Source organism: Lonchura striata, chromosome 15 (assembly GCF_050655825.1).
Source record: "Lonchura striata isolate lonStrDom1 chromosome 15, ASM5065582v1, whole genome shotgun sequence".
Classification (NCBI taxonomy): Eukaryota; Metazoa; Chordata; class Aves; order Passeriformes; family Estrildidae; genus Lonchura; species Lonchura striata.
The window spans coordinates 8,389,000-8,416,623 of NC_140717.1; the positions used below are offsets into that span (position 1 = coordinate 8,389,000).

At 39.1% G+C, this 27,624-nt stretch overlaps 2 protein-coding genes across 3 annotated transcripts in view; one reads left to right on the forward strand and one right to left on the reverse strand.

Annotated features, from left to right (window-relative positions):
- The window catches only part of PI4KA (phosphatidylinositol 4-kinase alpha), a 54,263-nt gene that overhangs the window by 20,236 nt on the left and 6,403 nt on the right, over window positions 1–27,624 (forward strand). For both annotated transcript variants that reach the window (XM_021549910.4, XM_021549911.4), the window contains exons 20-46: window positions 11,497–11,605; window positions 12,076–12,212; window positions 13,094–13,227; window positions 13,393–13,475; window positions 13,749–13,819; window positions 13,937–14,061; window positions 14,503–14,584; window positions 15,168–15,251; window positions 15,595–15,684; window positions 16,159–16,278; window positions 16,871–16,963; window positions 17,332–17,488; window positions 17,757–17,884; window positions 19,123–19,281; window positions 19,505–19,656; window positions 20,160–20,267; window positions 20,982–21,109; window positions 21,186–21,305; window positions 21,954–22,033; window positions 22,171–22,364; window positions 23,094–23,184; window positions 23,984–24,151; window positions 24,702–24,755; window positions 25,962–26,082; window positions 26,383–26,512; window positions 26,629–26,699; window positions 27,546–27,618. In XM_021549910.4, coding sequence (XP_021405585.1) covers window positions 11,497–11,605; window positions 12,076–12,212; window positions 13,094–13,227; window positions 13,393–13,475; window positions 13,749–13,819; window positions 13,937–14,061; window positions 14,503–14,584; window positions 15,168–15,251; window positions 15,595–15,684; window positions 16,159–16,278; window positions 16,871–16,963; window positions 17,332–17,488; window positions 17,757–17,884; window positions 19,123–19,281; window positions 19,505–19,656; window positions 20,160–20,267; window positions 20,982–21,109; window positions 21,186–21,305; window positions 21,954–22,033; window positions 22,171–22,364; window positions 23,094–23,184; window positions 23,984–24,151; window positions 24,702–24,755; window positions 25,962–26,082; window positions 26,383–26,512; window positions 26,629–26,699; window positions 27,546–27,618 — 3,062 coding nt within the window. The remainder of the gene's footprint in view (window positions 1–11,496; window positions 11,606–12,075; window positions 12,213–13,093; window positions 13,228–13,392; window positions 13,476–13,748; window positions 13,820–13,936; window positions 14,062–14,502; window positions 14,585–15,167; window positions 15,252–15,594; window positions 15,685–16,158; window positions 16,279–16,870; window positions 16,964–17,331; window positions 17,489–17,756; window positions 17,885–19,122; window positions 19,282–19,504; window positions 19,657–20,159; window positions 20,268–20,981; window positions 21,110–21,185; window positions 21,306–21,953; window positions 22,034–22,170; window positions 22,365–23,093; window positions 23,185–23,983; window positions 24,152–24,701; window positions 24,756–25,961; window positions 26,083–26,382; window positions 26,513–26,628; window positions 26,700–27,545; window positions 27,619–27,624) is intronic.
- On the reverse strand, window positions 1,332–10,323 carry SERPIND1 (serpin family D member 1). Its single transcript, XM_021549912.3, has 5 exons — window positions 10,021–10,323; window positions 7,142–8,010; window positions 3,272–3,545; window positions 2,193–2,337; window positions 1,332–1,832 (listed from the first exon to the last, which is right to left on the reverse strand). Exons 2-5 carry the CDS (start codon window positions 7,992–7,994, stop codon window positions 1,641–1,643), a joined length of 1,464 nt encoding a protein of 487 aa, XP_021405587.1. The 5' UTR covers window positions 7,995–8,010; window positions 10,021–10,323; the 3' UTR covers window positions 1,332–1,640.

Consider the following 27,624-nt stretch of genomic DNA (forward strand, 5'->3'; position numbering starts at 1 on the left):
TTGTCTTTACTTAAGTCCCCAAAAACCCATATTGCAGATGCTCCAGCTCATTCAATCATTGATAGACTAATTAAACTTAGGGCATGAATATTTAAGCTTTTGCATATGTTTTTCTTTTTTGTATGTGCTTTCCTTTTTGCATACAGATAAAACAGTATAAATATCTGCATACAGATTAAATGTGTATATAAATATTAATTTCTGTTGTGCACTTCCAGTACTGAAAATTGTCTATCATGTGATGGACTTAAAGGACAGGAATAGGGGAAATAGAGTTTCCTACTCAGTGCCAGCTCTTCATCATCTTCATCAGCTAATACCAGTGTTTCACTGGCTGGCAGGTTGAAAAGCTTTGTGTATGGAGCATATAACTGGAGAAGATGCAAAATTACAAACATCAGTATGTAAAAGCAAAATTAAATCAACAAGTTAAACTTAATATTGAAAAAAAACCTTTTTAAGAAAATCTGTAATTCTTAAAAAATAACAGTTTAAAGGACACTTGCTAACGTAAGACAAACTCCTGATGTATATAGATAGATTAATATAGTATTTGATATTGCAGAAAGTAATAAACATACTCTCACTGGATTATGAGGCACATTTTTTTTAAAGGTATGATGTAAGGTAAGGTGTGCAGAGGTATGTTCATTGTCTTTAATAATTTGAATGTATGGGGTAGCTCTGTTCCTTGAATCAGGTAGACAGTGATACTCTACAGAGTGTGGGTAAATCTTCTCATTTTCAAATATGACACATTTGAACAGATTTTGTGTTGTTACCAGAACGATTCAGACAGTTTGCAGTGACTTGAAAGGTTTTGTCCATTAAATCAAGCATGGAGACTGCACTGGAATATTAACAGAGTGATTGATATAAATGGCTTTTTTTCTAGAGCCAGTTGAAAGAGCATTTTGCTGACTGCTCTCCTTGTAAAGGGTATTGTGAGGTTATCATTTACCAGGCTGGCCTAATTCTGAAATTAAGATCAAAGGAAGTATTGAAGTAATACAAGTTAGATCAGGGAAGAGTAGTGGATCCCTTAGTATTTCATTCCTCCATGACTTTTGTGTCTCCTCATTCCTCATGGACATTTCTGGTCCATGAGCTCATTGTGTGCATCAGTCTGAATTTTAATACACATTGTGTTTATTCACTGAACATTAAATGATGCAAACGAAAGAATGGAGACATTTGATCTGTTTCAAGTTAGATTGTGTAAAATGCCCAGGAGAGACTTAGGTGTCTGTGGCTGGTCAGGTATTCAGGATTTCCTTAGTCCTATTTATAAACAGACATCCTAGCACAAATTCAGAGCTAGATTTCAAGACTCCAGATAGTCTAAATACTTTATTGATTACATTTTATACACTGTTGCAAAACACCAAGTGTAAGGTACTTAATGATTTTTTATTTTTCTAGTAATACACTTGTATCAGTACATGGCACTAATTGCAGACAAATTATCTGCTGCTCTGAGTCCATTCATGAGAAACTACCTGTAGATAATATGTTTTCTTTTATACCAGTGACTTTTGCATTGGCTAATACAACAATAAATTTTCCTTTATGATACTGGTATTTTAACATAGCATTATACAGCCCATGTGTAACAGAGTGCTGGAGGCTCTTCTCTGCTTTTAAGATGTGGCTGGGTTGGCAACTCTGCCCATGAAGAGAAGGCAGCTGGTGCGGTGCTCGTAGATCAGGAACAGAAACGGGCGGTCCACGACAAAGCGGATCTGAGTGGAGAGAGGCATGAAGCCCACGGTGGTTATTGCTGCAGCCTCTGTGCCCTCCTCATTCACTGTGATTGTGCCTTGGTGATCAAACTGTTCAGAAAAACAAAACAAGAAAACAAATGAGAGAAATTGAGGCTCTCCTAAGTACACAGCCTTTCCCACTCCATGTCCCACACCCTTGCTGGTCACCCTACACAGCACCAAAAACCTTTGGGGTTTGTTCTGTGGAGAAGCCTGTTCCTGACTGACCACAACAATCTTAGTGCCTTTGCATCTGATTTAACCTGTGCTTCATTATGTGAATAGACAAACCCACAACTCTCCCTCCTATATCCTTCAGAAAAGATGAAAAAATACTGTTTTAGCTTACTGTGTAATATTATTGCTGAGCTGCCATGTTACTGGGTGATAGAGTTTAATGAGAGAGGAGGTGAAATGAGGAGTAAATACCCTGTTAATGGTGACCTTCTCATCTGATATACCAGAGTAGTCGCCTTTTCCATTGAAAAGTTCTTCTATTCCCATGGATCTCAGATAATCAATCAAGTTATAAGTCTTCTCCAGCTTAAATTTAGGCAGAACCACTTCTCTTGTTCTAGTAAAAATAAACAGAAAAAGGAAAAATCATTGAGCAGATATTTATGTGCATGACTCCTTTGCTCTACAAACCTGTTGTGGTTTGGATTTTTTGCTGTTTTCAGCAAGCAGGACACAGATATACAGGACTGTACTTTTGCTTTCAAATCTTGAGCATCATGACTTTTAAAACTGTGCTTTAACAAATTAATTCCCCTGTGAAAACTGATAAACTGTTTGTCAGTTTGTGATTTCATTTATAATGATTTGCATTATTTATGTGTATAAGGTATGTGACTTTGAGCAGTTCTGTGCATGCTTGTAACAAGTGTCGAGCTGTCAGATTTTCTGAAGTACTAAACTGGAGATTTGTCACTTACTTTGTACAGCAGAAATAGGTTGAATTCCTGGATAGCACATCAAATAATCTCCTTTTATCAAGTCTGAAGACAGATACACCTAACCTGTCATCTTTCTCAAGGGAGGCTTTATTATTTTTCCTCTCCCATGATTGTGATGTCCTTTGATTATGGAATGTGTTCCTTTACACACAGCTCTGTTGAAATGCTCAATTCTGAACAGAAGAACATAGGCTGATGTGACCAAGATTATTGGTTCAGAATAATGTTATTTTCACAGTCCTGTTTTTCCTTCTCATAGTAAACTTTACCAGTAAGAACATGTTCTTTAAATCTACATCGTTAAATACTCAATAGGAAGGCTTTTGAAACTTCATTATGATTTTCTACCTCAATTTTCCTTGATTTCTTGATGGTATGTAAATTCTGAGAGATTACTGGTCCTGATTTTTAATTCAATAAATCAAATTTTTGGAGGTTTTGTTTCATATTTTTAATCAAATGATATTGTCTTCTGCATGCATTACTTATCCTCATCAGTCCACTCAAGAAAACACATTAAGACTTTAACAAGATGTGCTTTTCAGCGGATACCTGTTTGTCATGCTCTTCTGCCACTTTTCTACCACTTGAGGTGTGATCTGCTTTTCGAGGGCTTTCATGCCAGCCAGTTTGTGTGGGAGCACCACGAGCATGCTGATGTTGCCCACGAAGGGCAGCTGGATGATGCTGCAGTCCAGCTCGGGGTCAGCAGCAGCCAGGAAGGTGCCCTTGGTCTGCATCATCGGCACCTTCACCGTCTGCTTCTCGTTCAGCCGGAAACTTCGCTTTGTGGTCATTTCCACTGGGAACTTATTCTCCCAAGTTCCTGTTCATGCAAGGCAGAAGACAGATAAAACCCCAAGGTGGCTGTTTAATGAAATGTTCCCAGAATAGATTTACACCAAAACTTTAAGTCAGGGGGATTGTGATTTACTGTAGGAAATCGTTGATTTCAGTGAAGCCTGAATTAGAAGACAAGTTTTAAAGTGACTTCAGAATTCCTGGCTTTTTAACATTTGTCTGAATTGCAAAAGCAAGTGAATACAAACCACAAATAAGAATTTAGTTGGTGTGTATTATTTTCCCCTGTGAGGAACCTCGAAATTTAGACAGATGCAAAGAATTTTTTAGGGTTGGCCTCTAGCAGAATACCTGATCCAGCTGAGTTTTCTGAGAGATGTGATGCTTGAATCCAGTTCTGAAGGCACCGCTTTGGACAACATTAGTGGTGTATCAAGCTAAGCAAGAGCTGCATTAGTTTTGCCTAAGGTTGTAAAAGATGCTATGCTGAAGGCATTATGTTACCTTAATGCATTCAGAATGGTTCATTTGCTATCTTAACCAGAAGAATTGGGGTGTTGACTGCTATATTCTATGATCCAGTTTGATGGGATAACAGGCTCCTGTAGATGTGCTGCAATCTGACAAGTGTATGCCCAAATAATGCAGTCCAACACATTTTGCAGCCCAGAATGCTTTGCCATCGGGGTTTGAAGCTTTTTATATGGACATACTCTGGATACCAGAAATATTTACTGACTGAAAGAAGGTTTTTTAAATGCAGTGTTCTATTGGTCTTTTTATAGAACTGTGTCTCTGGAATAAACATCTTTTCTTAAGGGGCAGACAAAGCTGGAAGATTATAGTGGAAGTAAGGTTATCAGTATTTCCTGTAAAAACTCAGGAATTTAGGTCATCATTGGCAAGCAAGTATGTGAGCACTGTGACTGTGTGGAGAGTCTACAGTATAACCTTAATTGGCTCCTTAGTCTGACTTTGCCAGATTTACTGTAAATAAGAAAAGAAAAACCTTAAGTCCAACTTTCATTCTAATAGCTCCTGCACATATTGGGCTGATGGGGACCAGTTTGAGAAGTGATCAGACTGTGCTTATTAGTCTGAAAGGTATGGGGTATAAAATGGGTTATGCTATTCCCAAACAAGTATCTCACTTCCAAGGAAAACCCAGTATCTGGCTGTTTTCCAGGGAGCAGAATTCACAGATGAAGGACTCCAGCTGGCCAGTGACATGGGGCTGCTGTGGGCTAGGGGAGCTTCAGCAGCTCTGCCATCCACTGAGGGGTGGGAGACAATCAGCTCTTCCTAGTGAAAGAGAGGAGGTGGGGAACATTCTTCTTGGATTCAGTTTTGCAAATGTGTTGGGGTAGAATACTGATCTCCAGCAGGAGCTGTGTGGCCAGCAGAAACCAGCTGGCACTTTATGATTTTTGTGACTTTCTGTTTTGAATCTTCCCCCAAGATGTTTTTTGGATCTGTCTGTGGTGGGAGATGTTGGTGGCATTGTTGGCATCTATGGTGGCAATGTCTCCATTGAGTGACTCCACTTTTGCATTTGTGACTGGCATCTCAGAAAAAATCAGGACATTTTGGACCTGTCAACATTTGTCAGTTACCAAAACTGCCATGGCTAAAATAGCCAGGTCCTACTTGATAGGAAGCTCATAAATGATTACTCAGAGCTGTGCAGAATGGGGGGTAGGCTGGACATCTGTACAGGGTAAAATGTGCTTCTTACCAACATAAATAGTTTCCAATAGTTTCTTGATGGTCTTTAATATTAAAGGAGGTTGAAACCTCAAGTATCCCACTACTCAGTCTCACTTGTACTGAACATCTCTATATCTGAAAATGCTTATAGGTTTCTTAGTTCTGATGGCTTAACAGAGCTTTTCTGCAGTGGTACAAACAGTGCAGATGGAAAGTTGTGGACAAAATTTGGCATGTTAGAGGGAGTAGTGGGGAAACTAAGAAACCTAGAAGCAGAACTTGCTTTTAAAAAAGTTCAGTTCCACTCAAAGTAGAATTCCCAGGAAATTGTCACTGTAAGACAAAAGAATGAGAGCAGTAGAAATTGATCATTTTTTTGAGGGTTAGAAATCAGAGCCTTCAGCAGATGGCACCAAGGTAATTTGGACTAAGAGGACTTCATGGGCAGATGAAAAACCCTGAAGTCTTTTTGATCTCAATGACTCAAGAGTTCCAATACCATAGCTGTCTATTTTGTGGTGTTTTTGTTATTTTGAGATGACACAATAATTTCAGAGTGAGACAAAAGGGTATTTCAAATTTTACCAAATTATGAAAAAAAAGGTATCTGTTTCACTTTGTATTGTCCTTCTCGTAGGATGGTTTAACAGGCAGTAAAGCCCTGTATTTAGTATGATATGATCATCAGGGGTGTAGTCAAGGATACAAATGAGTGCCTGTTGAATGGTACATGAGAATGGGAGATTATCTGGATTTTATGCTAGTGATTGCTTCGGATTCTTTTAGGGGTAAGTGGCATTATTCAAGGATGTAATTCCTTGCAAGTGAGTGGGAAAAGGTACATTTAGAAGAATGTTGCTTCTATAACCTGCTGAGATAGCAGGTCCTTTGTTTCCTGGAAGCAGGGACATAACTGGGGAAAAATAAATTCCTTTATGAATTATGGAAGGGATTGTGTTGTACTTGCAAACACTATTACTCTTTTGGGCTAATTTGTCTTTCATTACCAATATTTTAAGTTACCTTCATCTGATTTTCTTCTTAAACAGTCAGTGACAGATTTCCTTTTATCCTCAGTTCTTCTTTCATTGGCACTTCCCACCTCTTGCTCATTTAATATAATTTTAAAAGTTTGTTGAAAAACGAACAAAGCTTTCAACCTGAGGCAGATAACTTGAAAATTTCACTACAGGCTCTTAGTTTAAATGTAAAGACATTGAAAATAAGAGTTTATAGTAAGAATATATTGTAGAGTCTTTACATCAAGCCTCTTTAACTGTTCAGCCTTTACTAATACATGAAGGAGCCCATATCAGCATACCATTGATGCTGAATTAACTGAAATAGTCCATGTAATGAATGTGTTTGGTTTTAGTTGTAGAAGAGCAGTGTTTTGGTTATTCTCTTAGGTCCCCTCTATGGACTTGTTGACAAGGATCACACTCTGATCATATTTAAAGCTTGTTTCCTTCAAGCTAAAATTCTTTGTAGTTGTTTGTATGAGTCTTGAATACTTCAGAGATGTTAAGTGCTTTAGTTGAAATCAACCTGTAGCATTTCAGTGACACCAAGACTGAATGTGACTAATAACTTGAATATACATCTATACCTCCCCATCTGATACAAAGCTGATGCTTTCTGGGGCTATTCTGCATTCATATGTTGTTTTTCTGTCTCACTGTGAGTCATTAAGGTTTTGGAAGTAGTAAGCATTTGCTGTATGCATACAATACCTTCAGAGCATCATTGTGCTACAGAAACAGGCAAAAAATGGGCTAATAATACAGATTCCTAATGAGGGAGTCGGTAGATTTTTGTAGTATACATTAGACTTAAGTTCTGTCTGGGATTTCTAATGACATATGGTAGTGCATTGCAAAATCCATCACCAAGATTGAAATAATAGAGTCTTACCTTTAAAGTAAAGACAATTAAGAATCATCATCAATGTTGTAGGGTTTATATTCACAAGAGCTTCCTTTATTAATCCCTTGGTCAGCTTCAAGATGCGTTCATTAGTTTTGGCTATGAAGCTGGGATCTGAGAAATCAGCTTGTTGGGCATCAGCAAAGTAGTATGTTTTCATGTTGGTTTTGAAATCATTGAGAACAGAAAAGTCTTTACGGATGTAGAGGTCGTTGACAGACCTCAGCGTGTAGCCAAAGTTGCGCCTGAAGAGCCGATGGGTGAGTTTGCGGAAGAGGTTGTGAACAGTCATGAGCTCGTATTTGCTGCTGGCATTGATGAAGTCTTGAAAGCCAAGAACAGATAACACTTCCTGCTGGGTTTGATCCTTCAGACCCAGGGAAATCATAGCCATTGCAGTGGAAATACCAACAGGAGCCATGATAATATTGTCTGAGGAGCTGGCCTTGTCTGCCACGCTGCGGTAAAGGTCGAAGCCAAAGTTTGCATTGAGGATATTGAGGCGCTGGATTCTGGTTTTGCCTTGGAATAGTTCAAGAATATTTCCTTGTTGAACTTCTGAAACAATGTATGGGGCAGCATCAATAACATCACTGTAGTCATCTTCACTCAATATCTTGTCGAGGTCTAGGTAGTCCTCTTCCTCCTCCTCTTCAGGAATCAAGTCATTAGTGATGGTGTTTTCTCTGTGGAACTCAAGTGGTAGGTTTGGCATGTAAGTCCCGTTTTCGTGTGGCTGTTCACCTTTAAGGCTTTCAAAATGCTCAGAGACATCCTTGACTCCACAAAATGTGGAGGTTATGATGAGAGCAAGGGTAAGCAATTGAAATAGGAGCTTCATTCTGACAGGTGAAAGCCTGGAAGACAACATAACACAGTTGAGAGAGTCAAGGATAATTGAATTTTAGTTATCTATTCCCTAATTTTAGGTTCATGCTGATTTCTGTCGCAGCAGCAGATCTGTAGTTACCCTGTTAGACAGCACTGTATTTTTGTGGAACAGATGTCAATTAGATGGGTAAGTCTGTTTTAGTGGTAATTGGTTTTGCTTACACAATGCCTCCAGCCTGCCAAAGAATTGGTTGACCTCCTCCCATACAAATAGTCATTACTGGCATATTTCAACAGTTACAAACTCATTACCCAGAATACGTGGGACTCTTTATTTTAAACTGTTGCACTTAAACTGTGCACTAACTGTGCAGCTGAAAATACAGCATGAAGTTTGAAGATTTCAGCTTGGTAGGAAGAACAAGGACTCCTGATTCAATCCCCTGCAGAAACATACCAGAAGGCTGAGATGTACTGAAAAATCTGAAAAACAAACATCCTGTAGCTACAACGAAAACTGAAGTTTTGGGGGAGTATTTTGGAAAAGCAAGGCAGCAATTTGGTGAATAAAGGCAATCTAGGCATGTACAAAGAATTGTATTTGCACTGAGTACCATTAGCAGGACTGCAGTGGGGGGAGGGTTGGGCATAAACATCTGGCCTGGCCTGCTCATGGCTGTACTCGGGTGTGTTACTCAATGTCTGTGCACCTCTTCTGCAGCTGTCTGTCCTCATCTGCCACTTTTATAATGGGTTGTCTTGATTCTGTTTTTGGCTTAGTTATGTTTTGTTTCACTTTTGTGTAGCACTGCAGAACTTGTGTTGCTTTCTATTCTCTTCGTGATTTGAAGTCTCTGTGGGCTCCCTTCAGAACTTTGTTTCTCTAGGCTTACTGTGATCCCAGTTCTAGATTTGTAACCTCACCTCTTTTGTTTGAAAATACATTTAAATAGAACCTGCATTTTCTAAGGGAAACTTAATCAGTCTGTTCATCTACTGAGCATTGGACTGTTGCATTTTAAATTTATTTTTAACATCAAGAATTTTCTTCAGTATATATTTGAAGAGAATCCATCAGACTTACTCAGCTGTAAAACCCTCCACCAAGAAGCAGGTTTGAGAGACTTTTCACCAAAATATTGGATGCAGTAATTAAAGTGATCTTAAAAATATATGAGAAAGTGCAATTGCCTCTTGAGACAGAGATAAAAATGTAGGTGTTCAATAGATCTATCAGCTGAAACTGAATGGGTATCTGAATGCCAGGCCTGGAGTTTAGCTCAGACTTAATTATAAAGTTATTTCACTAATTTATAAAGTTATTCTCAACTGATACACTTTCTTGAGTAAAAAGACAGTTATTTACAATATAATACAGGACAAAATCCTGAATACAGTTAAAACAAAAATCTTTCTAAGGTGTTGATTAAAATGCTTTTTAAATGAGGGAAGATAGTTGTTATGTGAAGTATAAAGGTTCGTATACCTGTACCTGTTCACTGACCTGTATATCAGTGAATAAAACCTTGAAGGAAAACATTTTCAAACATGTTGTAACAGGATTGAAATAACTGAGCTGGCAAGATTAGTTTTTGAAACTCTCCCCCAGACTCATTTGCTTTAAATCCTAAAATTATTTAAGGTGATCCTCCCATATAAAATAATACATTATTTTGCAGAAAGTGTCCAAATATGTATCCAAATAAGATGCTTATGAATTTGTTTTACAGGGTGACTGAGCATCTCGAGTCAGTCTTTTTTTTATTGTTTCTCCGTAAATTCATTTGTTTTTTCCCCGCCCCCAGAAGCCAGGCCCTTAGGGCTCAGATACTCTGTCCAGTAACCATTGATAAACATTTTCTGCTCTTGGCACAGCAGAATTTGCTGTCTGTATTCCCAACTTTACATTCTCGTCTTCACCAAACTTCAGTTATTGCTCAGCTGCACTTACACAGGCAAAACATCCCCCTTCTCTGCAATATACATGTCTTCGGTGAGATCTACCCAAAATAACAGAAGAGGTAAATGAAGCTTACCTTTAAGCCACTGTATGGGAGGGATGTGTTGAAAAGCTCAAGTAAAGGGAACAGCAGGGTTTAAAACTGAACTTTGACGCTGATTTTTTGTGTATCTCCCAAAGTAAACATTCTCTTAACCAAACACTGCTAAACTTACTTCGTCAGCCAAAATCCCTCCCTTGCCTAGTGATCTCTGCTGAATTCTCTGTTGTTTGTTGAACTACTTTTATAGTTTTGTTCCCTTTTGAGGAAGGTCTTTGAGCAAAAATCAGCGTGTATGTAAAGTTTGGAAGTCAAGCACACATAAACTTGACTGTTAATGACAGGAAAAACCATGTAGCTGCTGTTTTGTGCTGAAATGGGGGACAGGGAGAGCATCTTCCTGCAAATGTGTTTGAGGCCTCTGTGGTTGTGGTGGGGTTTCTTCAACTGGTGTTGTATTGGTGCAAAGATTTCCATTGCACAAACAGCTTTTTACCATAGTGCTGTTCACCAGCTTAAACTCAGACTGATTTTATTGTAATAGAAAGATTTTTTCATGCTTTTCCTTTTTGAATGACTAATCTCCCTCATGATTTACAAATGCATCCAAAGTTGGCTTTATGTAAGGTTTCACTGTAATACTGCTGGCTCTTATATTTTAAGAGAATTATTGTGGTTAGGGAAAACTTCTTCAAGCTAGATTAGAATGTAACATTTTGTTAATAAAGTTTACAGCAGTAATATACTGTCATATTGCATAAATCTTGCGGTTTAATGGACAATTTCTTTTACTTTTTATACACTGCCTGTGCTTTAACTCTTTTTAGGATAACACACTATGATCTTTGTTATATAAATTTGTCTAAAATTGTATATCATGTTGGCCAGTAGGATATACTGCTCCTCTGATGGTAGCAGCTGTTTGTGCAGAAAGTATCACAGAATTCTAATAAATGTGTTGAAAATAATGCTCTTTTACTTGCTTGTTTAGATAGCACATTCTTCAGAACTGATGTCATTCTGTGCGTGGGTGCAAACAATGAAAGATCCCCAATTGGTGCCTCAATGTATTTTCACAAAGCTGATAAACAATAGCAACCAGAAGTGGTTTTGACTAATATTTATTTAGTTTGGAGTTCCTTTACACTGAAGCAAAGCTGCATGGCATTGTCTTCAGCACAGTTTAAAGGACCATGTGGTCTCTTCCTCCCTGCAGTGGATAGTATACTAATATTATGTATTCTCCTCAGAGGTTACTGTATCAGCATGGTGTTATTCCTGTGTAAAACAAAGGAAGTTCTTTCTTCAGGCATCTCAAAGTTAGCCTTTCAGCTCTCCAAAAAGAACTTAATTCTTACAATATAACAATAGCGCTATAATGCTACTTTTCATAGGTGACAAACAATATTACCTTTGTAAATCATAGTAAAGAAGGTACATGATTCCTTAGTGTGGAATTAATTTATTCTAACTCCCACCACTTTCTAATGTTAAATTTTATTTCTTTGGTAGCTCACTAGACGCTTGCCACCCATCAAGGAGGCCAAGCCCAGGCTGCAGAAGCTGTTCCGTGATTTCTGGTTGTATTCGGTGCTAATGGGATTTGCTGTGGAAGGATCAGGTACTCTGCACTCTAAGAGGACAACATTGCTGCTCACATTTAAACTTTTGATTAATTTAAATGCAACTCAAACCATTCCCAGTAGCTGGAAAAAAAATTACAGCCATAAAGACACTTCAATGCCAACAGCTAACATGACAGTTCTCTGGTGGAATTTCTTTAAATCTTTGTAGTTCTGCTATCAGAGTCAGAACGATACAACTTGTGTTTAGTTTTATTGCTAATAGCCTTAGTTATGAATTTTGACAGCCTGAAATTGAAGATAAGACACATGGGGTACAATGGTAATTAAGTAGGAACTTCCTAAATGTACTTATTAAGTTGGAACCTGGGTCATAAGTGTCTGTGAAAGAGCATGAAAAATCTATCCTAGAAGTAGTGCAAAGCTTGGTAATGCAAGTAACTTCATGAAACTTGATTTTTTTTTTTTAATCCATCATTCCACATTCCTCTTTCTATTTCTGTTCCAGGTCTTTGGCCAGAAGAATGGTATGAAGGTGTGTGTGAAATTGCCACCAAGTCTCCATTACTCACATTTCCCAGCAAAGAGCCACTCCGATCTGTTCTGCAGTACAATTCTGCCATGAAGAATGACACCGTGACTTCTGTAGGAATTAATTTCTTCTATTTCCTCCTTCCATAATGTCTGCCAGTGTTAAATGACATGATACCTGTGATATACTGAAATAGCACGCCCCTTCCACCTGTCTCCTATTATTGAAAAGCAGCTATTTAATACTATTTTTCTGACATCAGGGTGCATAAGTGATTTGGGGTCAGTTTTATGGAGTGTTAATGCAAATGTTTAGGGGGGGTAGCTACACGACCTGATTAGGTGTAGAAACCAAGTAATTGTGAAGATGGAAGCCTCTTAGTGCTTCTTCATCCATTTGGTACCTGACCAAACTTGCAGTGATTAAAAAAAGGAAATCAACAACGTTTGAAAGGAAACAGCACATTCAGGCTTTCAAAAAATTGTTAAGTTTGCTCTGGCTTGATACTGGTAATCTTCTCTCTCCCTAGAATTTGTAGGATAGATTTTGCAGGACAGATGTTGCCCAAGGGCTCTTTTTGGCTTATGAAATCTCTTTGGCTCCCAAATAATACAGAAATCTGCATTGTGCCTAGATACATAGTTCTGTGACACCAAAGACTGGCACAAACCCATGAAGTTTCAGGAGCTGGACAGTGAAGATGTTGGTTGAACTTGCATGCATTTAGTGTAGGAATTGTATTTCTTCATTGGTATAACTGCATGGGAATTACCAATTATTTCTGCCAGAAGCTTGATTCCAGATTTAGTTCTGTTCTGTATTTGAAGCATTGTGACTTACTAAGTCAGGGGAGGTTGGTCTGAGTCTGTAGGCAGAAACATCCTGACGTATTGTTTGTGAAGGTTGAAATCTTAACAAATAGATGAATGAATGTTTGAGGACACAAACTAATACAGGACTTCCACTTCAGATAACTTAATATATTCATCTCTAGGCTGAATTAAATGAATTACGGAGCACCATAATCAATCTCTTGGATCCTCCTCCAGAAGTGTCAGCGTTGATCAATAAGTTGGATTTTGCCATGTCTACCTATCTCCTTTCTGTTTACCGCCTAGAGTATATGAGGTTTGTGTTTATCTCTGTTTAGTTTTTTCACTTATGAAACAGAAATAAACCCTAAAACAAAACAATCAGTAAGTTCCTGAAACAAATAAAATCTGAAATAAACAAAACCTGAAACAAATAAACAAAACCCCAAACGTGCCAACTTACAAAACTCTCCTTTTCTAGGGTGCTGCGTTCAACTGACCAAGATCGCTTCCAAGTCATGTTTTGCTATTTTGAAGATAAAGCAATTCAGAAAGACAAATCTGGTAAGATTTACCTGTCTAGCTTCCTCACAACTTGAGGTATGAGGAAATTATCTCAAGGCCTGCAAAGCAGAAACAAAATAAGCAGCTATATAAAAAATTGAATCATGCTCACCAGATTGCTGCTGCTTTATTCTTGCCAATAACACTGGTTTTGTTTTGAAACAAGTTCAATATTGGCTGAGTAAACATAAACACTTTTTAAACTGTCAAGCTTGGTTTATAAAACAAATGTAATTTCGACAATGAAACCTGTCACTTCTCTCCATTTCTCAGGCATGATGCAGTGTGTGATAGCTGTTGCTGATAAGGTGTTTGAAGCTTTCCTGTCAATGATGGCTGATAAAGTAGGTTACCTGGAAACTAAAATTTTGAATTTATATAAATGCTCTCATTTCAGTTTATGAAAGTGAGTTTGTCTGTTCCTTTAGGAGCTTCATACTTCTCTTTGACATGTTTTTTAGCCTAAAACTAAGGAGAATGAAGAAGAGCTGGAGAGACATGCTCAATTCTTGCTGGTGAATTTCAACCACATTCACAAGAGGATCAGAAGAGTTGCAGACAAATACTTATCTGGATTGGTAGACAAGTGAGTATAGATTTCATGTTTATCTTTTCACAATGACTGTTTAGTGGTTGCTTAGGCAATTGGTGACACTGGTCAAGTGGATTTCTTGGCTGCTACTTCTGCTGAAACATCTCCTTGAAAAATTGCATTCAATGGTATTTTTAGCTTGAGCTCAGAAATCCCTGGTTAAAATGTGTGTCTGCTTAGTATTCCCATGGGTGGGGCAAAGCAAAGGACCCATGATAGATGTGCAGTCTCAACTCCTGTCCAATAGCTCTCCTCAGCTTTTGGCTCTGAATAAAGCCAGGCTGTTGTGAGCCATGGCAGGCTTTGTGACTTCTGTTGAGTGTGAGCTTACCTAGGGATGTATAAAGCTGGCTCTTTGAGCAGCTCCCTTGATAAAATAATGGCCTTCCTCAGCTCTCCATGGTTATTGTATTTCTGAATTCTGTCTTGCTCTAGATTTCCTCACTTGCTGTGGAGTGGAACTGTGCTGAAGACTATGCTAGATATTCTGCAGACATTGTCTCTGTCTCTTAGTGCAGTAAGTGCTTTTCTTTCCTAGAACTTTTTTTTTTTTTGCTTTGTTCTGCATTTATTTTATACTTAATGAGTTTGTAATTTGGTTTTCCTTTTACTAAGATTGATAAAATCTTAATTTTAAATTCTAGGAAGCAAGAATTATCTTTGCAACCCTATTTCATAAGCAATAAAACTAGTGCTAAAAAGTTATTGTCACATGTGGTTTACAATTGTTGAAATGTCTCATTTGAAATAAAACTTTGGTGGTGTTTTTCTGGTTTGTGGTTTGTTTGGTCTTCTATGAATTATGGTTTTCAGTTGTATTCTCTCCAGCCATATTTCTTGAATCTGTTGCATACTAGAATTTTTGAAGATGGAAATGCTTTATAGAATTTTATTTTAATACTAAATGTTGAGGAAAGTGCTTTGGATTTTTGAAATTATTTATTCTAAAAATGAAACTGGAATACAAACAGTTTCTTTTAGAGATGTTCAAATTGAGAGCAAATGTCAGCAAAAAAGATTTGGTAATCAGGCCTCTTGTTTGCTACCTGCAGTGATGATGAATTTTGTCTTACTGAGAGTTGGTAATTGTTGCTGTTTAGGACATTCACAAGGACCAGCCATACTATGACATTCCTGATGCTCCCTACAGAATAACAGTCCCTGACACACATGAAGCCAGAGAGGTGGGTGGCCCTCCCTGATTTATCAAAGAATGAACTAATGCCTCGTTTCATAGCTTGGAGACAAATTAGTGAGCTACTCTGAATGGTCATTTTTTTTAAAAGTACTTCCCTAGGTAAGATTTTTCTAATAGGATATGACACAGTTTTTATGTTTTTCTTAATTTAACTATTTGACTTAAAGTGTAACAGTTCTTTTCTAATCAAGGACACATTCAACTGTTACAAAAAATTTTAACTGTGTCAAGTTGCTACAACTGTCTTACTCCCATTGTTACTTATTACACCCTTAAGACCAGTTCCTCTAGTTAATGTCCTGTATTTTACGGATTGCTTTTTATTGTAGAGTATAGTCAAGGACTTCGCTGCACGCTGTGGGATGATTCTGCAAGAGGCAATGAAATGGGCTCCCTCTGTTACAAAATCTCATCTACAGGTAATGGGCCTGCTTCTGTGAAAATTTCATTTTTGCATATCTTGGACACTGCAAATCTACCTGAGTTTTATATTTCCTTCCCTAAAAAAAGAGCCTCAAGGGATTCTATCCTGGTGTGAAAGGACAACTATTTAATTTCCCTTCCATGTAGTCCAAAACACTTCATCTCATAAGGGTTTTCTTGATCAGAAGTGATTCTTTTAAGAGAAGATCACAGCCTTCAAGCATTTATCTTGATAATTTTATTCATTTTGAATACGGAAGGAGTCTTACTCTTTGTGTATTTAGGAGGACATTCAGAAAATCTTATTGCCAGGGGAACAGTTCCCAGAAGGGATGAGTAGAGACAGTCTTTTGTCACAATTGTATGTAATTACGTTTCCCATAGTTTGCAGTAATGCAGCACTTGCTTATGAGCTGTCTTGTTTTGAAGATAATGAAGTATTTTGGAGTTTGGTTTGGTTTTTTTTTCAGGAGTACTTAAATAAACACCAGAACTGGGTATCAGGGTTGTCCCAGCACACTGGACTGGCCATGGCTACGGAAAGTGTTTTGCACTTTGCAGGCTACAACAGGCAGAACACCACTCTGGGGGTGAGTATTGTTTGTTCCTCTGTGCACCTGCAGAGAGACCTTGACAAATGAGAGGGCTGAGGAGAGACCTCGTTGCTGCCTACAATGTCCTCACAAGGGCAGCAGAGGGGCAGGCACTGATCTCTCTGGTGACCAATGACAGGAGGCAGTGTCACGAAGCTGTGTCAGGGAGGTTTAAGGCTGGATGTTGGGGAAAGATCCTTCATTCAGAGGGTGGGTGGACATGGGCACAGGCTTCCCAGGGAAGTGGTCACAGCACCAAGCCTGACAGAGTTCAAGAGGTGTTTGGACATTGCTCCCAATAGTGTGATGTGATTGTTGGGTTTGTCCTGTGCAGGGCCAGGAGTTGTACTCAGTGATCCCTGTCGGTCCCTTCCAACTCAGGATATTCTGTAATCCTGTATCCATGGAGGAAATACACATACTCCTTATTTGATTTTGATCAGTCCTGGTGCTGTTGTATGTAACAGTCCTGATACTACTATGATTATAAGCATAAGGAAATTTAAAACACATTTGAAGGAATAGAAAGATAAAGAGACAAATGGTTTGATATGAACAGTATAAACACCTTGTTATAATCTGGCCATAGGCAACCCAGCTAACTGAAAGACCAACTTGTGTGAAGAAGGACTACTCCAACTTCATGGCTTCTCTTAACTTGCGCAACCGTTATGCAGGAGAAGTAAGTACAGGATTTCTCATGAATGTGGGGTGTCCAGAAGCTCTGGCATCACTTCCCAGGGGCTGATGTCCATCCAACCTATATTGGTGGGTGGGTCTATGTTACATGAAGCATAGTTTATAAATCCCTTCAGGATAGAGAGTATAATTTTCCTAGCTTATTAAACAGATAATTTTAGTGTTAGTCTTGCAGATAAAACTAAAGATTAGATAAAGCTAAAGATTAGATTGCAGATAAAGCTAAAGATTTGGTAAAGTAGTAACAAAAGATGCCTCTGTTTGTGGAGCTCCCTAATCAGCATGTGACCAATACTTAACTGGATTCCTAAAAGTACTGTTCTCTGTTGAAAACCCCACTAAATTTTACAGGTTTCTGGAATGATTCAGTTCTCAAATGCCACAGGACGAACATCTGACCTGAATAAACTTATGGTCAAAGACCTGAATGCTGCTCTTGAATCAAGCAATACTGAATCCTACACCCAGGCCATGTTTAAGATGACTGCACTGCTAATAAGCAGTAAAGGTAATGAAAACCAAATGGAGTTCCACTTTCTGATGGTAAATGCCAAGAATAATAAACTACAAAACATATACCAACCCAGTATACATCACCTTACAGCAAAAGTGTGTTTTGAATTTTTTCAATTAAGCTTATAGTGGGGAAAAGCCTCCTTAAACCAAAAGCTATTTATTATTAGGAACTGATTATTACCTATGGTGCACACCAATTTCATGCTGATGTGGAAAGCAGTTGTTCTGTTGGAGAAATCTGAGTGAATGTTTGTTTTCAGACTGTGATCCCCAGCTCCTTCATCATCTGTGTTGGGGACCCCTGCGAATGTTCAATGAACATGGCATGGAAACAGCAATTGCTTGCTGGGAGTGGCTGCTTGCTGCCAAGAATGGAATAGAAGTGCCGGTAGGAAGCAATTTAACTACTCATTCTCTGCCCCTGCCAGGGGCAAGAGAGAAGATTTTGGGAGATTAACAGATACTGTGAATCTGTGTCAAGGATGTTTAAATACGCTGTTAATCACTTCAGCCTGCCAGGAAGTCTCTGTTCCTGTATTGTTGGAAGTCTGAGCACCCCCACGAGGTGGACTGTGGGAAGCAGACCTTTCTCAACAGCATGAATGTTACAGCAAAAGAAACCTGTTAGAATCTCAGGTGTACAATTTACTTTGCTGATGAGATGCCTGAGCTGTTCATTAATTGACTCCATACTATCACAAACTATAGAATGGTGTTTTGAAACAAAGAGAAATCAGTGTCTCCCTTCTCATTAATCAGCCTCTGGTATCTAGTATTTCACCATTACATAAAAACATAGTCTTGTAAATGTCCTGATCCTGTAACTAGCTAAACCAGTTGTATTTTGTGAGATGGGGATCAATGTAATAGTAATAAAGCAACTCAGCATGGTGCAGTGGCAGTCCACACAGTTGAGAAAGCTGCCTCTGGTAATTGTTTTGCTTAGGGAGAACCAAGTGTTTCACTTGCTGGAGATAATCATCCATCTGAATTTACTTAGCTGAATTTACTTGCAGGTTTCAGTGGTTAACTTCTTAAGCATCAGTTTCAATTTTTTCCATTGGGCATTTGGGGAAATGTCTTTGTATCTGGTTGAGGAGAACAGAGAAGCACCCTTGATTGCTCAGCCCCCTTACTACAGAGGATGATGCTCCTGAGAGCATGATCAGCAAAACTGAATTATGTGCCATCTTTATGTTGTGCTTGATCAGCCAGAGAATGCTCAGGGGTCAAACCATGTCCTGCAGGTCATGGGAACCTGGCGTGTGCTTGACCCTGCTGAGCTCGTGTGGGAGGCAGCAACCTTCAGTGGAGCAGGAGGATGGATAGCATGGGCTGAACTAACAGCTCAGTCTCCTCAACAAAATACAGTGCCTGGCTACTGCTGCCTTAAGTCTTTCTGTTACTAGCTGAGATTCTGGGGGAGTCTCTCTTCCTTTTGTAATGTAGTATGTGAAAGATTTTCTTTCAGGTGGGATGTATAGACTTGTCTCTGCCTCTCCATCAGTACTGCACTGAATTTTAATTGATGTAGTAGGTTTTTGTGTGCTCTGTGGGGAAAGGTTATGCTTTCCATATAAGAAGATGCTCTTGAAACAAGAAGCACTGTCACCTTCCTTTTTGCAGTTCATGCGGGAAATGGCAGGAGCCTGGCAAATGACAGTGGAGCAGAAAGTTGGGCTGTTTTCTGCAGAGCAGAAAGAAGCAGATCCATTAGCAGCCTCAGAGGAGAGCCAGCCAAGGCCCTGTCCACCAGAGGTGACCCCACATTACATCTGGATAGAGGTGTGTATTTTTTCTGAATGTCCCACCTGTGGCAGTCTGTATTTCCTGTTGCTGTGATTTGGGAAATGTCTGGAGCCATGTGCTCACAGCCAGGAGAGACACTGTTTAGATGAGCATAATCACTAAGGGGGGAGGAAGGTGTTTGAAACAGAAAAGTCTGGGAGTGGGGTTTGAAATTCAGAAAGGTCGAAGGAGGCATGGTATGTCTGTCTCTTTTTCTCAGTTTTTGGTGCAGAGGTTTGAAATAGCCAAATACTGCAGTTCTGACCAAATCGAGATCTTCTCCAGCCTGCTCCAGCGGTCCCTGTCCCTGAACATCGGGGGGGCAAAAGGCAGCTTGAACCGGCACGTGGCAGCCATTGGGCCCCGATTTAAGTGAGTGCTTTTGGGTTTCTCCTGGAATCACAGAAATAAGAAATAAATTTACAGGGAGATGGAAGAAAACAACTGAACACTACATGTTTAACTTGGTTTCAAGTGCTGAGAATCGCTATCACTTTAAAAGCCTGCAATGATGCAGTCTAAGCTGTTTTCAAAGCAGAAGTTGATCACTTCAGCTTGAAAGTGATTTTGTAATATTTCAGGAAATTTTGTGGGATGATTTCATATAGTGAATAGCTCACATCATGGATCTAGTAATGAATCTAGTCTTTGCTTTATCAGTTATTTTCACCTTTTGTGACTTGAAGGCTTTCACTTTCTGTGGTTCAGCAGTCACAGCTTTAAAACAGACTGGTGATAATGTGAACAAGTTGCTAAGAGCTCTGAAACAGGCACTTCTGAGGCTACACTTACAGCTGTAGTTGTGGTTTGCATGGTGGTGTATTGGTCAGCATATTTGGAATGCCAACATTTCCATTCTCTGTTTTGCTTATTAGGTTGCTTACCCTGGGTTTGTCTTTGCTGCATGCTGATGTGGTTCCGAATGCAACTATCCGAAATGTTTTGAGAGAAAAGATTTATTCAACTGCCTTTGATTATTTCAGGTACTCTTTAATTTGAAACAACTCACTGAAAATGTGTTTGTGTTTTTCCTGGACCTTCAGTGATACTTCAAAGCAACAGCTGTTTTATTTTCTACTGATTTTTGTTCCTTTCCTTTTTTACCCACTTTAACAGAAACTTGTCTTGTGCTTAAGTATGGTTCATAAATTATCTCAAAGAGACTTAGATATTAGTTTCAGATTTTATGTGTGATTTAAAAAGCAGGAATGTTTCTGTTCTTTTCCCTTTCTTTCTTATTTTTGAAGTTTCTTCAATGCTCAAAATTGTATCTAGATTTATAAGATTTAAAGAACTGCTGTTATAGTATGTGTGGCTGAAATAGTTTAATTGTTTTCAAAATACAGACACACTAAATCTATCAACATTTGACACAGACACTAAAGAAAATTTAATTGATAGGAATTTCTGAATGTGAGAAGGTCACTCTGTCCTAATATTAGCTTTCAAATGAATCCAGGATGCTGACAGACTGCTGTCTTAATTTTCAGTTATAATTGGAAGTTTGTGCTTTTCAGTCGGACATAATAAAGCCATGAGGATAAAATGTAGTGATGTAGTGTTCTCATCCTTGTAGATTTCAGTCAGAATAAAAAGTATGATTTGATTAGGCTGGTGAGGGTTTTTGACTGCTGGGAGGTTTTTTTTGCTCCCTCCCAATGCATTCAGCCTCACATTATTTGTGTGATTTCTTCAAGTTGTCCTTCCAAGTTCCCTACACAAGGGGAAAAGAGGCTCCGTGAGGATATCAGCATATTGATCAAGTTTTGGACAGCAATGTTCTCAGACAAGAAGTATCTGACTGCCAGCCAACTTGTGCCACCTGGTAAGTTCCTTTAAGTGCTGTTTTAAAAGTGTCTGGTTTCTTTGGATTCTACATCAGATCTGTGCTGTGTTCTTAGATAATCAAGACACCAGGAGCAATTTGGATATCAATGTTGGATCTCGGCAACAAGCTACACAAGGATGGATAAATACTTATCCTTTGTCCAGTGGCATGTCAACCATATCTAAAAAATCAGGTATTTTTTTTGATTGTAACTAGCTCATTACAGCCAATTTTACAGTATAGTTTACATTCAGATGTTTAAAGTCAATGTGTACCTTAAACATCAGACTCATATTCTGGCAGTGTATTTAATTACCAGTGCCAAACTCTGAAAAATGAAGGCAGAAAAAGTCTCACTGGTAACAAGCAGGACAGTTCAGAAATCACCTGAGTTTTTTGATAGAATATTCAGTTCTCTTGTGCAGGAGAAATAAGACTGGAAGAGGTCAAGTGGTATTGAAATCCTGTAAGAAAAATTTTTGCTTAATGGAACCATGCCCCTAGTGCTTTTTGAGCAGAGTGGCATTAGATCACGACCTGTGTTTTTGTACAGTTTTAAAGCTATGTGCTCTTTCTTTTTAGTAGACTCTCATGTTCCTAAAGTGAATGCACTGCTGGCTACAATAATACCTCTGTAAGCTGTTGTACTCCATTTATTCAAAGAACACCTGCACGATGAGTGGCTGCAGTGCTGACTTCCTGCCACCACTCTGATCGAAGCTACAGGTGTCCTGTGGTTATTCAGTTCTTCTGTGTTCATGTTTCCAGCTGTGGACAGTTTGAAAGTACAGTTTCGCCTACTGAACAAAAGCTACTGAAAACTTTTTAATCCTTTCTCCAGGACTGTCCAAGAAGACAAACAGGGGGACACAGCTGCACAAGTACTACATGAAGCGCAGGACATTACTGCTCTCATTGCTGGTGAGTCATCAGAAGGATGGGCAAACTGCATGAATTTCTAAGACCCTCTTATTGTTGCAGGATATAGAAACTGAAGTATGAGATTGCTAGTGTTTTGCTTCTTCCAGAAACCCCTTTATTTTTCCTGTTTGCTTCAGGCTACTGAGATCGAACGCTTGATCACATGGTACAATCCACTGTCTTCCCCTGAGCTAGAGTTGGATCAAACTGGAGAGAGCAGTGTAGCCAACTGGAGGTCTAAATACATCAGTCTTAGTGAGAAGCAGTGGAAGGATAATGTGAATCTGGCTTGGAGCATTTCTCCTTATCTTGCGGTGCAGCTGCCTACCAGGTGAGATAATTCAAAAGAAACAACTGATGCAATTACTGCTGCCTTAGAAGTTGAGTGGATATTTACAGTAAGTTCTGATAGCACTTGCTGCAAGGTTGCAGCCTCTTGCATACTGTCACAACTGTTTGAGACCTTTGAAAAGAACATTATTACTTAATAGACTCATTTGGCTCAGTCACTAATGAAGTCCACCTGCCCTTCCTACCATCTGCTGTTTGCCAGCGCTTAGACAGTGTTTGATTCAGAAGAAATCAGGTTTGTTTTTTAATAACATTCAGCCCATTAGCAAGCATAGCATTTAAGCAGTGCTAAAAGTATCTTGGAATGCAGTGGTTTTGCTAGATATTGGTTTGCACTTTACTATTATAGGAGAATTAACATAGTTGGCTCCAGAAGGGAAAGGAAATTCTTTCCTCCTTACGACAGTGATAGTTTTTGCCAAGTAAGAGTTTTGCACAGTGCTTGCTGTAGAATCCCAGACAGAATATTTCAGCCAAGAATACACTAGTGGAAGCGGGCTGAAATACAACTGGTTTATACAAAAGCACTGCATGAGGACCAGTTGTTTCAGAATCCCCTTCACAGCATATTGGGGTATGTTATTTCATAGTTGGACTATTTGCTTATTGAGCATATAGTTTTCTGTCTTCTGCTGTTCTCCTCTTCACATAAATAGAAGAAGCCATCAAAATTTTCTAATAATGTTGTTGTGTTCCTGGTTATACTTAGGTTTAAGAATACAGAAGCTATTGGAACAGAAGTGACCCGTCTGGTCCGGTTGGACCCTGGAGCTGTTAGTGATGTTCCTGAGGCAATAAAGGTACTTGTGAATACTTTTACTGCTACAGGGCCCTAGGAGTCCCATTTCACTCAGATATATTAGAAAATACAGTCTTGACTTAGCACAATGTATGTTCTAGTGCTACCCATATCTCTGGTAGGAGAGAATGACAGTACAGCTGTGGAAATAGGATTCTGGGAGGAGAAGCACAGCAGTAAGAGGAGGTAGCCAGTTAGCTAATGGTACATTTTGCTTCTGGTTTTTCTCACTGTATACAAAATGGCTCAAAACTCATCACTTGCAGTACAACCACCATTTCTGTACCTTTGGCATAATAAGTGAAAAGATCAGTGGACCAAGCCATGATGAGTGCTGCAGCTGAAGTTATTTCAAGCATAACCTTTTCTGTGTATCCAGAGGCTAAGTCTGGAAGGGAGGAAGGCTCATCATGCTGATCTGCAGTAGAGCACTTTAGTCCTGTGAGGGACAGTCTTGTCAGAGCTGTGTTCTGTATACCACCTGTAAAAATAGATGGCAGGAAAACGGAACCTTTTTTGACCCTTTCAGAATGATTCATCCTTTCTTCCCTGTGCAAGAACTCCTGGATTGTGCTTTCAGTAACTTCATTTGGTGTTCTGGGAGGTGAGGTGATTCCAACAGCTAGGTTTCCAGTGGAAAAATGCATTAGATAAAACAGCATCATTTTGTGAAAGAAGAATGTTCCATATTTCACTTGCCCTGCTGGAGGGAGCTAGATGACAGCATTACTGTCTGATGTGCAGTGCCCACACATCAGTGAATGGTACAAACCCCTAATGTGTCTGACCTGCTTTTTCAGTACCTGGTTACCTGGCACACGATTGATGCTGATGCACCTGAGCTCAGCCACGTTCTGTGCTGGGCACCCACAGATCCACCAACTGGCCTGTCCTACTTCTCCAGCATGTATCCACCTCATCCTCTGACAGCCCAGTATGGAGTTAAAGTCCTGAGATCTTTCCCTCCGGTAAGAAGAGTTCCAAGAAAGCCTCAACACTCCAGGGGAAGTTATGGCCCTGGTCATTGTGGCCACAAGTTTCATTTTAATGCCATGGAGAGGCATGTGCTGAATGAGCATAGCACACTGCAGAATGTGCACAAAGTGAGATAGAAACTTGAAGTTGGTTGTCCCATGTAAACCTGGCTCATATATTTGCAGCTTCGTTGTAAATGACACTAAGCTGAATTCTTCAGACTGCCCTTCTCAAATAATCTCTTTTGCCTCTTCTTTCAATGACAAAATTGTTTCTTCTAAGGCAGCAGAAAGCTGTTTTTTAGCACTTGTCAGACTTCTATTAGGACTGTGAAATACATGATTATTAATTATATTTTTGAAGGGAGTAACTAAATAGAATAATACTAAGATTTAAGAGAGTTGCATACATAGTTTAAAATGAAGAAGTAGTGAGATTTTGTTTATCACCTAACTGAAAGGAACTTTTCTCTGTGTATATGACTCATCTTCCTTCTGACTACTAAAACAAAACAGTAAAACCCTGCTATCCCTTGTCTTTCAGGATGCCATTTTATTCTACATTCCACAGATTGTTCAGGCACTGCGGTATGACAAGGTGAGATTATGAATCTGTTGCATGTGAATAAAACAGATTTTTAATGCAGCTTTTAGATTTAAAGCAGTAAATAAACAAAATGTTAGGCGTAATCTAATGCTGCTTATTATTATCCTATATTTAATACATAGAAGAAAAATTATTGTCTCTAGAGGCTGGCTGGTTTTGGATACACCTCTTTTATGAACACACAAACTTGAGAAAGGCTATTTAGCTTATCTGTCAGGACAGAGATTTTGTTATGGGAAACTCCAGATGAGGACTCCTTTTGAATAGAGCTTTTAGAGGTCTGCATGAGACAATGAAGTTAAATCATTACCCTTAATCATTTTGCTGTAGAGCTAACCAGAAAAGACATCCAGGGGTGTCTTGTGCTTTTGTGCTGATTTCACATGCATGAAATCAGATCTCAGCCTTATCTTGCAGAAGCCAAAGTAAAGCTTGACAACCAAGTTCAGAGTTCACTAATGTGAGATCATTTTACCTGCCAGTGAGGCAGTAAACTCTGGTCACTGCTTTATTTTCAGGTGAACATATTCCCATCCCGTAGTGTAGGTGACTGACCGTAGTTATTCTTTGAGATCTCTGCAATGCAGAGCACGAACATCAGACACTTGTCTGTTAATATCAGTCAAACACCTCTAGGAATACCTATAGACTACAAAAGTAGATGCAGCTAGAGGAAAGGGAATGTGGCTGCTGGAAGGAGTATAATTTTCTTGGACACTTCAACTTTATAAGTGTCTTCTTACTTTCCAGATTTTCATTGAAACTGTGCCAGCACATGCAGTTCTTGCCACGAAACCATACAGTCCCTGTGACACTGTAGATTTCTGGCATTACAGAAACATGTAGTGATGCCAGGCAAGACCAGTCTCCCTGTCACACTGGGCTTTGTAGATGATGCTCTGAGCTCAACGATATTTGAAATCCAAAAAGAACAGATGGAAAATGGCTTAGAGGTGGAGAAAGGCTGATTAGACTAACAGAATAGGTCAGTAACAAAGCTGAAAATAGTTTAAGTTCAGTTTTCTACCTTTTAAAATTCACTGTCATTCATGTCTTTTTAGCAAAGTGAGAGGGTGCAGAGGTCTTCTTTCCATCCATTTAACACTTTTTGGGTTAGAAGAATAGCTGTTAGAAGCAGTAATATTGAGTGTGAGAGTTGTATAACTTTGATCCTTACTGGTCTGCATGTGGTTGCAGATGGGTTATGTTAGGGAATACATCCTGTGGGCAGCTTCCAAATCTCAGCTCTTGGCTCATCAGTTCATCTGGAACATGAAAACTAATATCTACCTGGATGAAGAAGGACATCAAAAAGATCGTGAGTACTTTAAAATATAATCTGACTTGACTTCTTTCCTGTTCCTAGTCCAGACTAAATCTTCTTCCTGCTTCTTGCTTGTCAGAAAGAATCCTTTCAGCTGGGAAATTCTCTTTTATTTATAGAGGTAGAGCCCATTCTGTATCAGTGCCTGATAGAGTCTATCAAGAGAGACAAGGGTGCTGGTTCCTTCTGTACCTTTTTCTGAGTACAATCCAAAGGTGCTGATTTCCATCACCATATCATTTTACTATCTGAAATAAGCTTCTGACAAAGATGCTCCCTTTTTTTCACATGCAGCTGACATTGGGGAACTTCTGGAGCAGTTAGTGGAGGAGATAACTGGCTCATTGTCTGGCCCAGCCAAGGAGTTCTACCAACGGGAGTTCGATTTCTTCAATAAAATCACCAATGTTTCAGCCATTATCAAGTAAGAATTGTACTTCAGAAATTGTTCTTGTTTGTATAAGTTTGAAACAAATTTGAGGTTAGTGTGTACAGTAATATATAATATGCAGATAATTAAAAGGTAATTAATCTTTCTAGGCCATTCCCTAAAGGAGAAGAAAGAAAAAAAGCTTGTTTGAATGCTCTGTCTGAAGTGAAAGTGCAGCCTGGTAAGACGGGATTTAATCGTATAAAATTGTGGGCTTTTGCATTCATCATGATTATTTATTTTCTGCAAGCAAATCTTGAAATCTCTGTGAGTGGCAGCTTGTAGAGATTTCAGTTTTGGTACGGGTGGCTGTTTCTCTGTGGTTGTTTCTCTCTTGAAAAAAATTCAAATATTTTTGCCCATCCAATAATTTCTGTATGGTGCATCAAAACTTACCCAAAAGCAAATTAGATAATGCATATAGTGGATAAAATAGAAGTGTGTGTCTGAAGAGGAAGGATAAATAAGTTTTTTGCTTTCTACCACCTTCTTTTTTAAAAAGACATGGTGTTTTTGAGAAGTTTTGTTATCTCAAGAATGAAGCATGTCCAGTTCCTTTAATTCTCCCTCTCCCATCAGTCATTCCCTTGAAATGTCATTATCTGAGGGTCTGCTCAAATCTTGAACATACATTTTCCCAGCCTGAATCTTCTCCTTAAAATAGAGTTTGACAAAAGCTTTGCCTAACCTCTAACAGGTCTCCATGTGTTGGTGGCTGAGGGCACTGCCCACTGGTGGCTGAGGGCACTGCCCACTGCCACATCTAATTGGGATGTCCTCTCTGTACCTTTCTGTGATACAGGTCCTGCAGTATTAGCTCAAAACTGTATTGTATTAGTTTCTGGGAATCTCTCACTAATGCAAAGGATACCACATCCTTCATGGCCACAGACTCTAATGTCCAGTTTTTTTCTAACATTAATTCAAAACTATGTACTGAAGTCGTAGACACTGGCATCAGCTATTGTCCAGCTTGCATTGTCTCACTAGCCAGTGGATTTGTTCTCAGCTGTCTGCTGTTTTGCAGGCTGCTACTTGCCCAGCAATCCTGAAGCAATTGTTCTGGATATTGATTACAAATCTGGAACTCCTATGCAGAGGTACCA

Bases quoted from the DNA above. Each gene is read 5' to 3' on its own strand.
- SERPIND1 (XM_021549912.3), bottom strand. From the start codon at position 7,994: ATGAAGCTCCTATTTCAATTGCTTACCCTTGCTCTCATCATAACCTCC. The intron at 3,546-7,141 runs GTAAGACTCTAT...TTGCATGAACAG, and splicing joins TAATTGTCTTTACTTTAAAG to GAACTTGGGAGAATAAGTTC. The intron at 2,338-3,271 runs GTATCCGCTGAA...TATTTTTACTAG, and splicing joins CAGAAGAGCATGACAAACAG to AACAAGAGAAGTGGTTCTGC.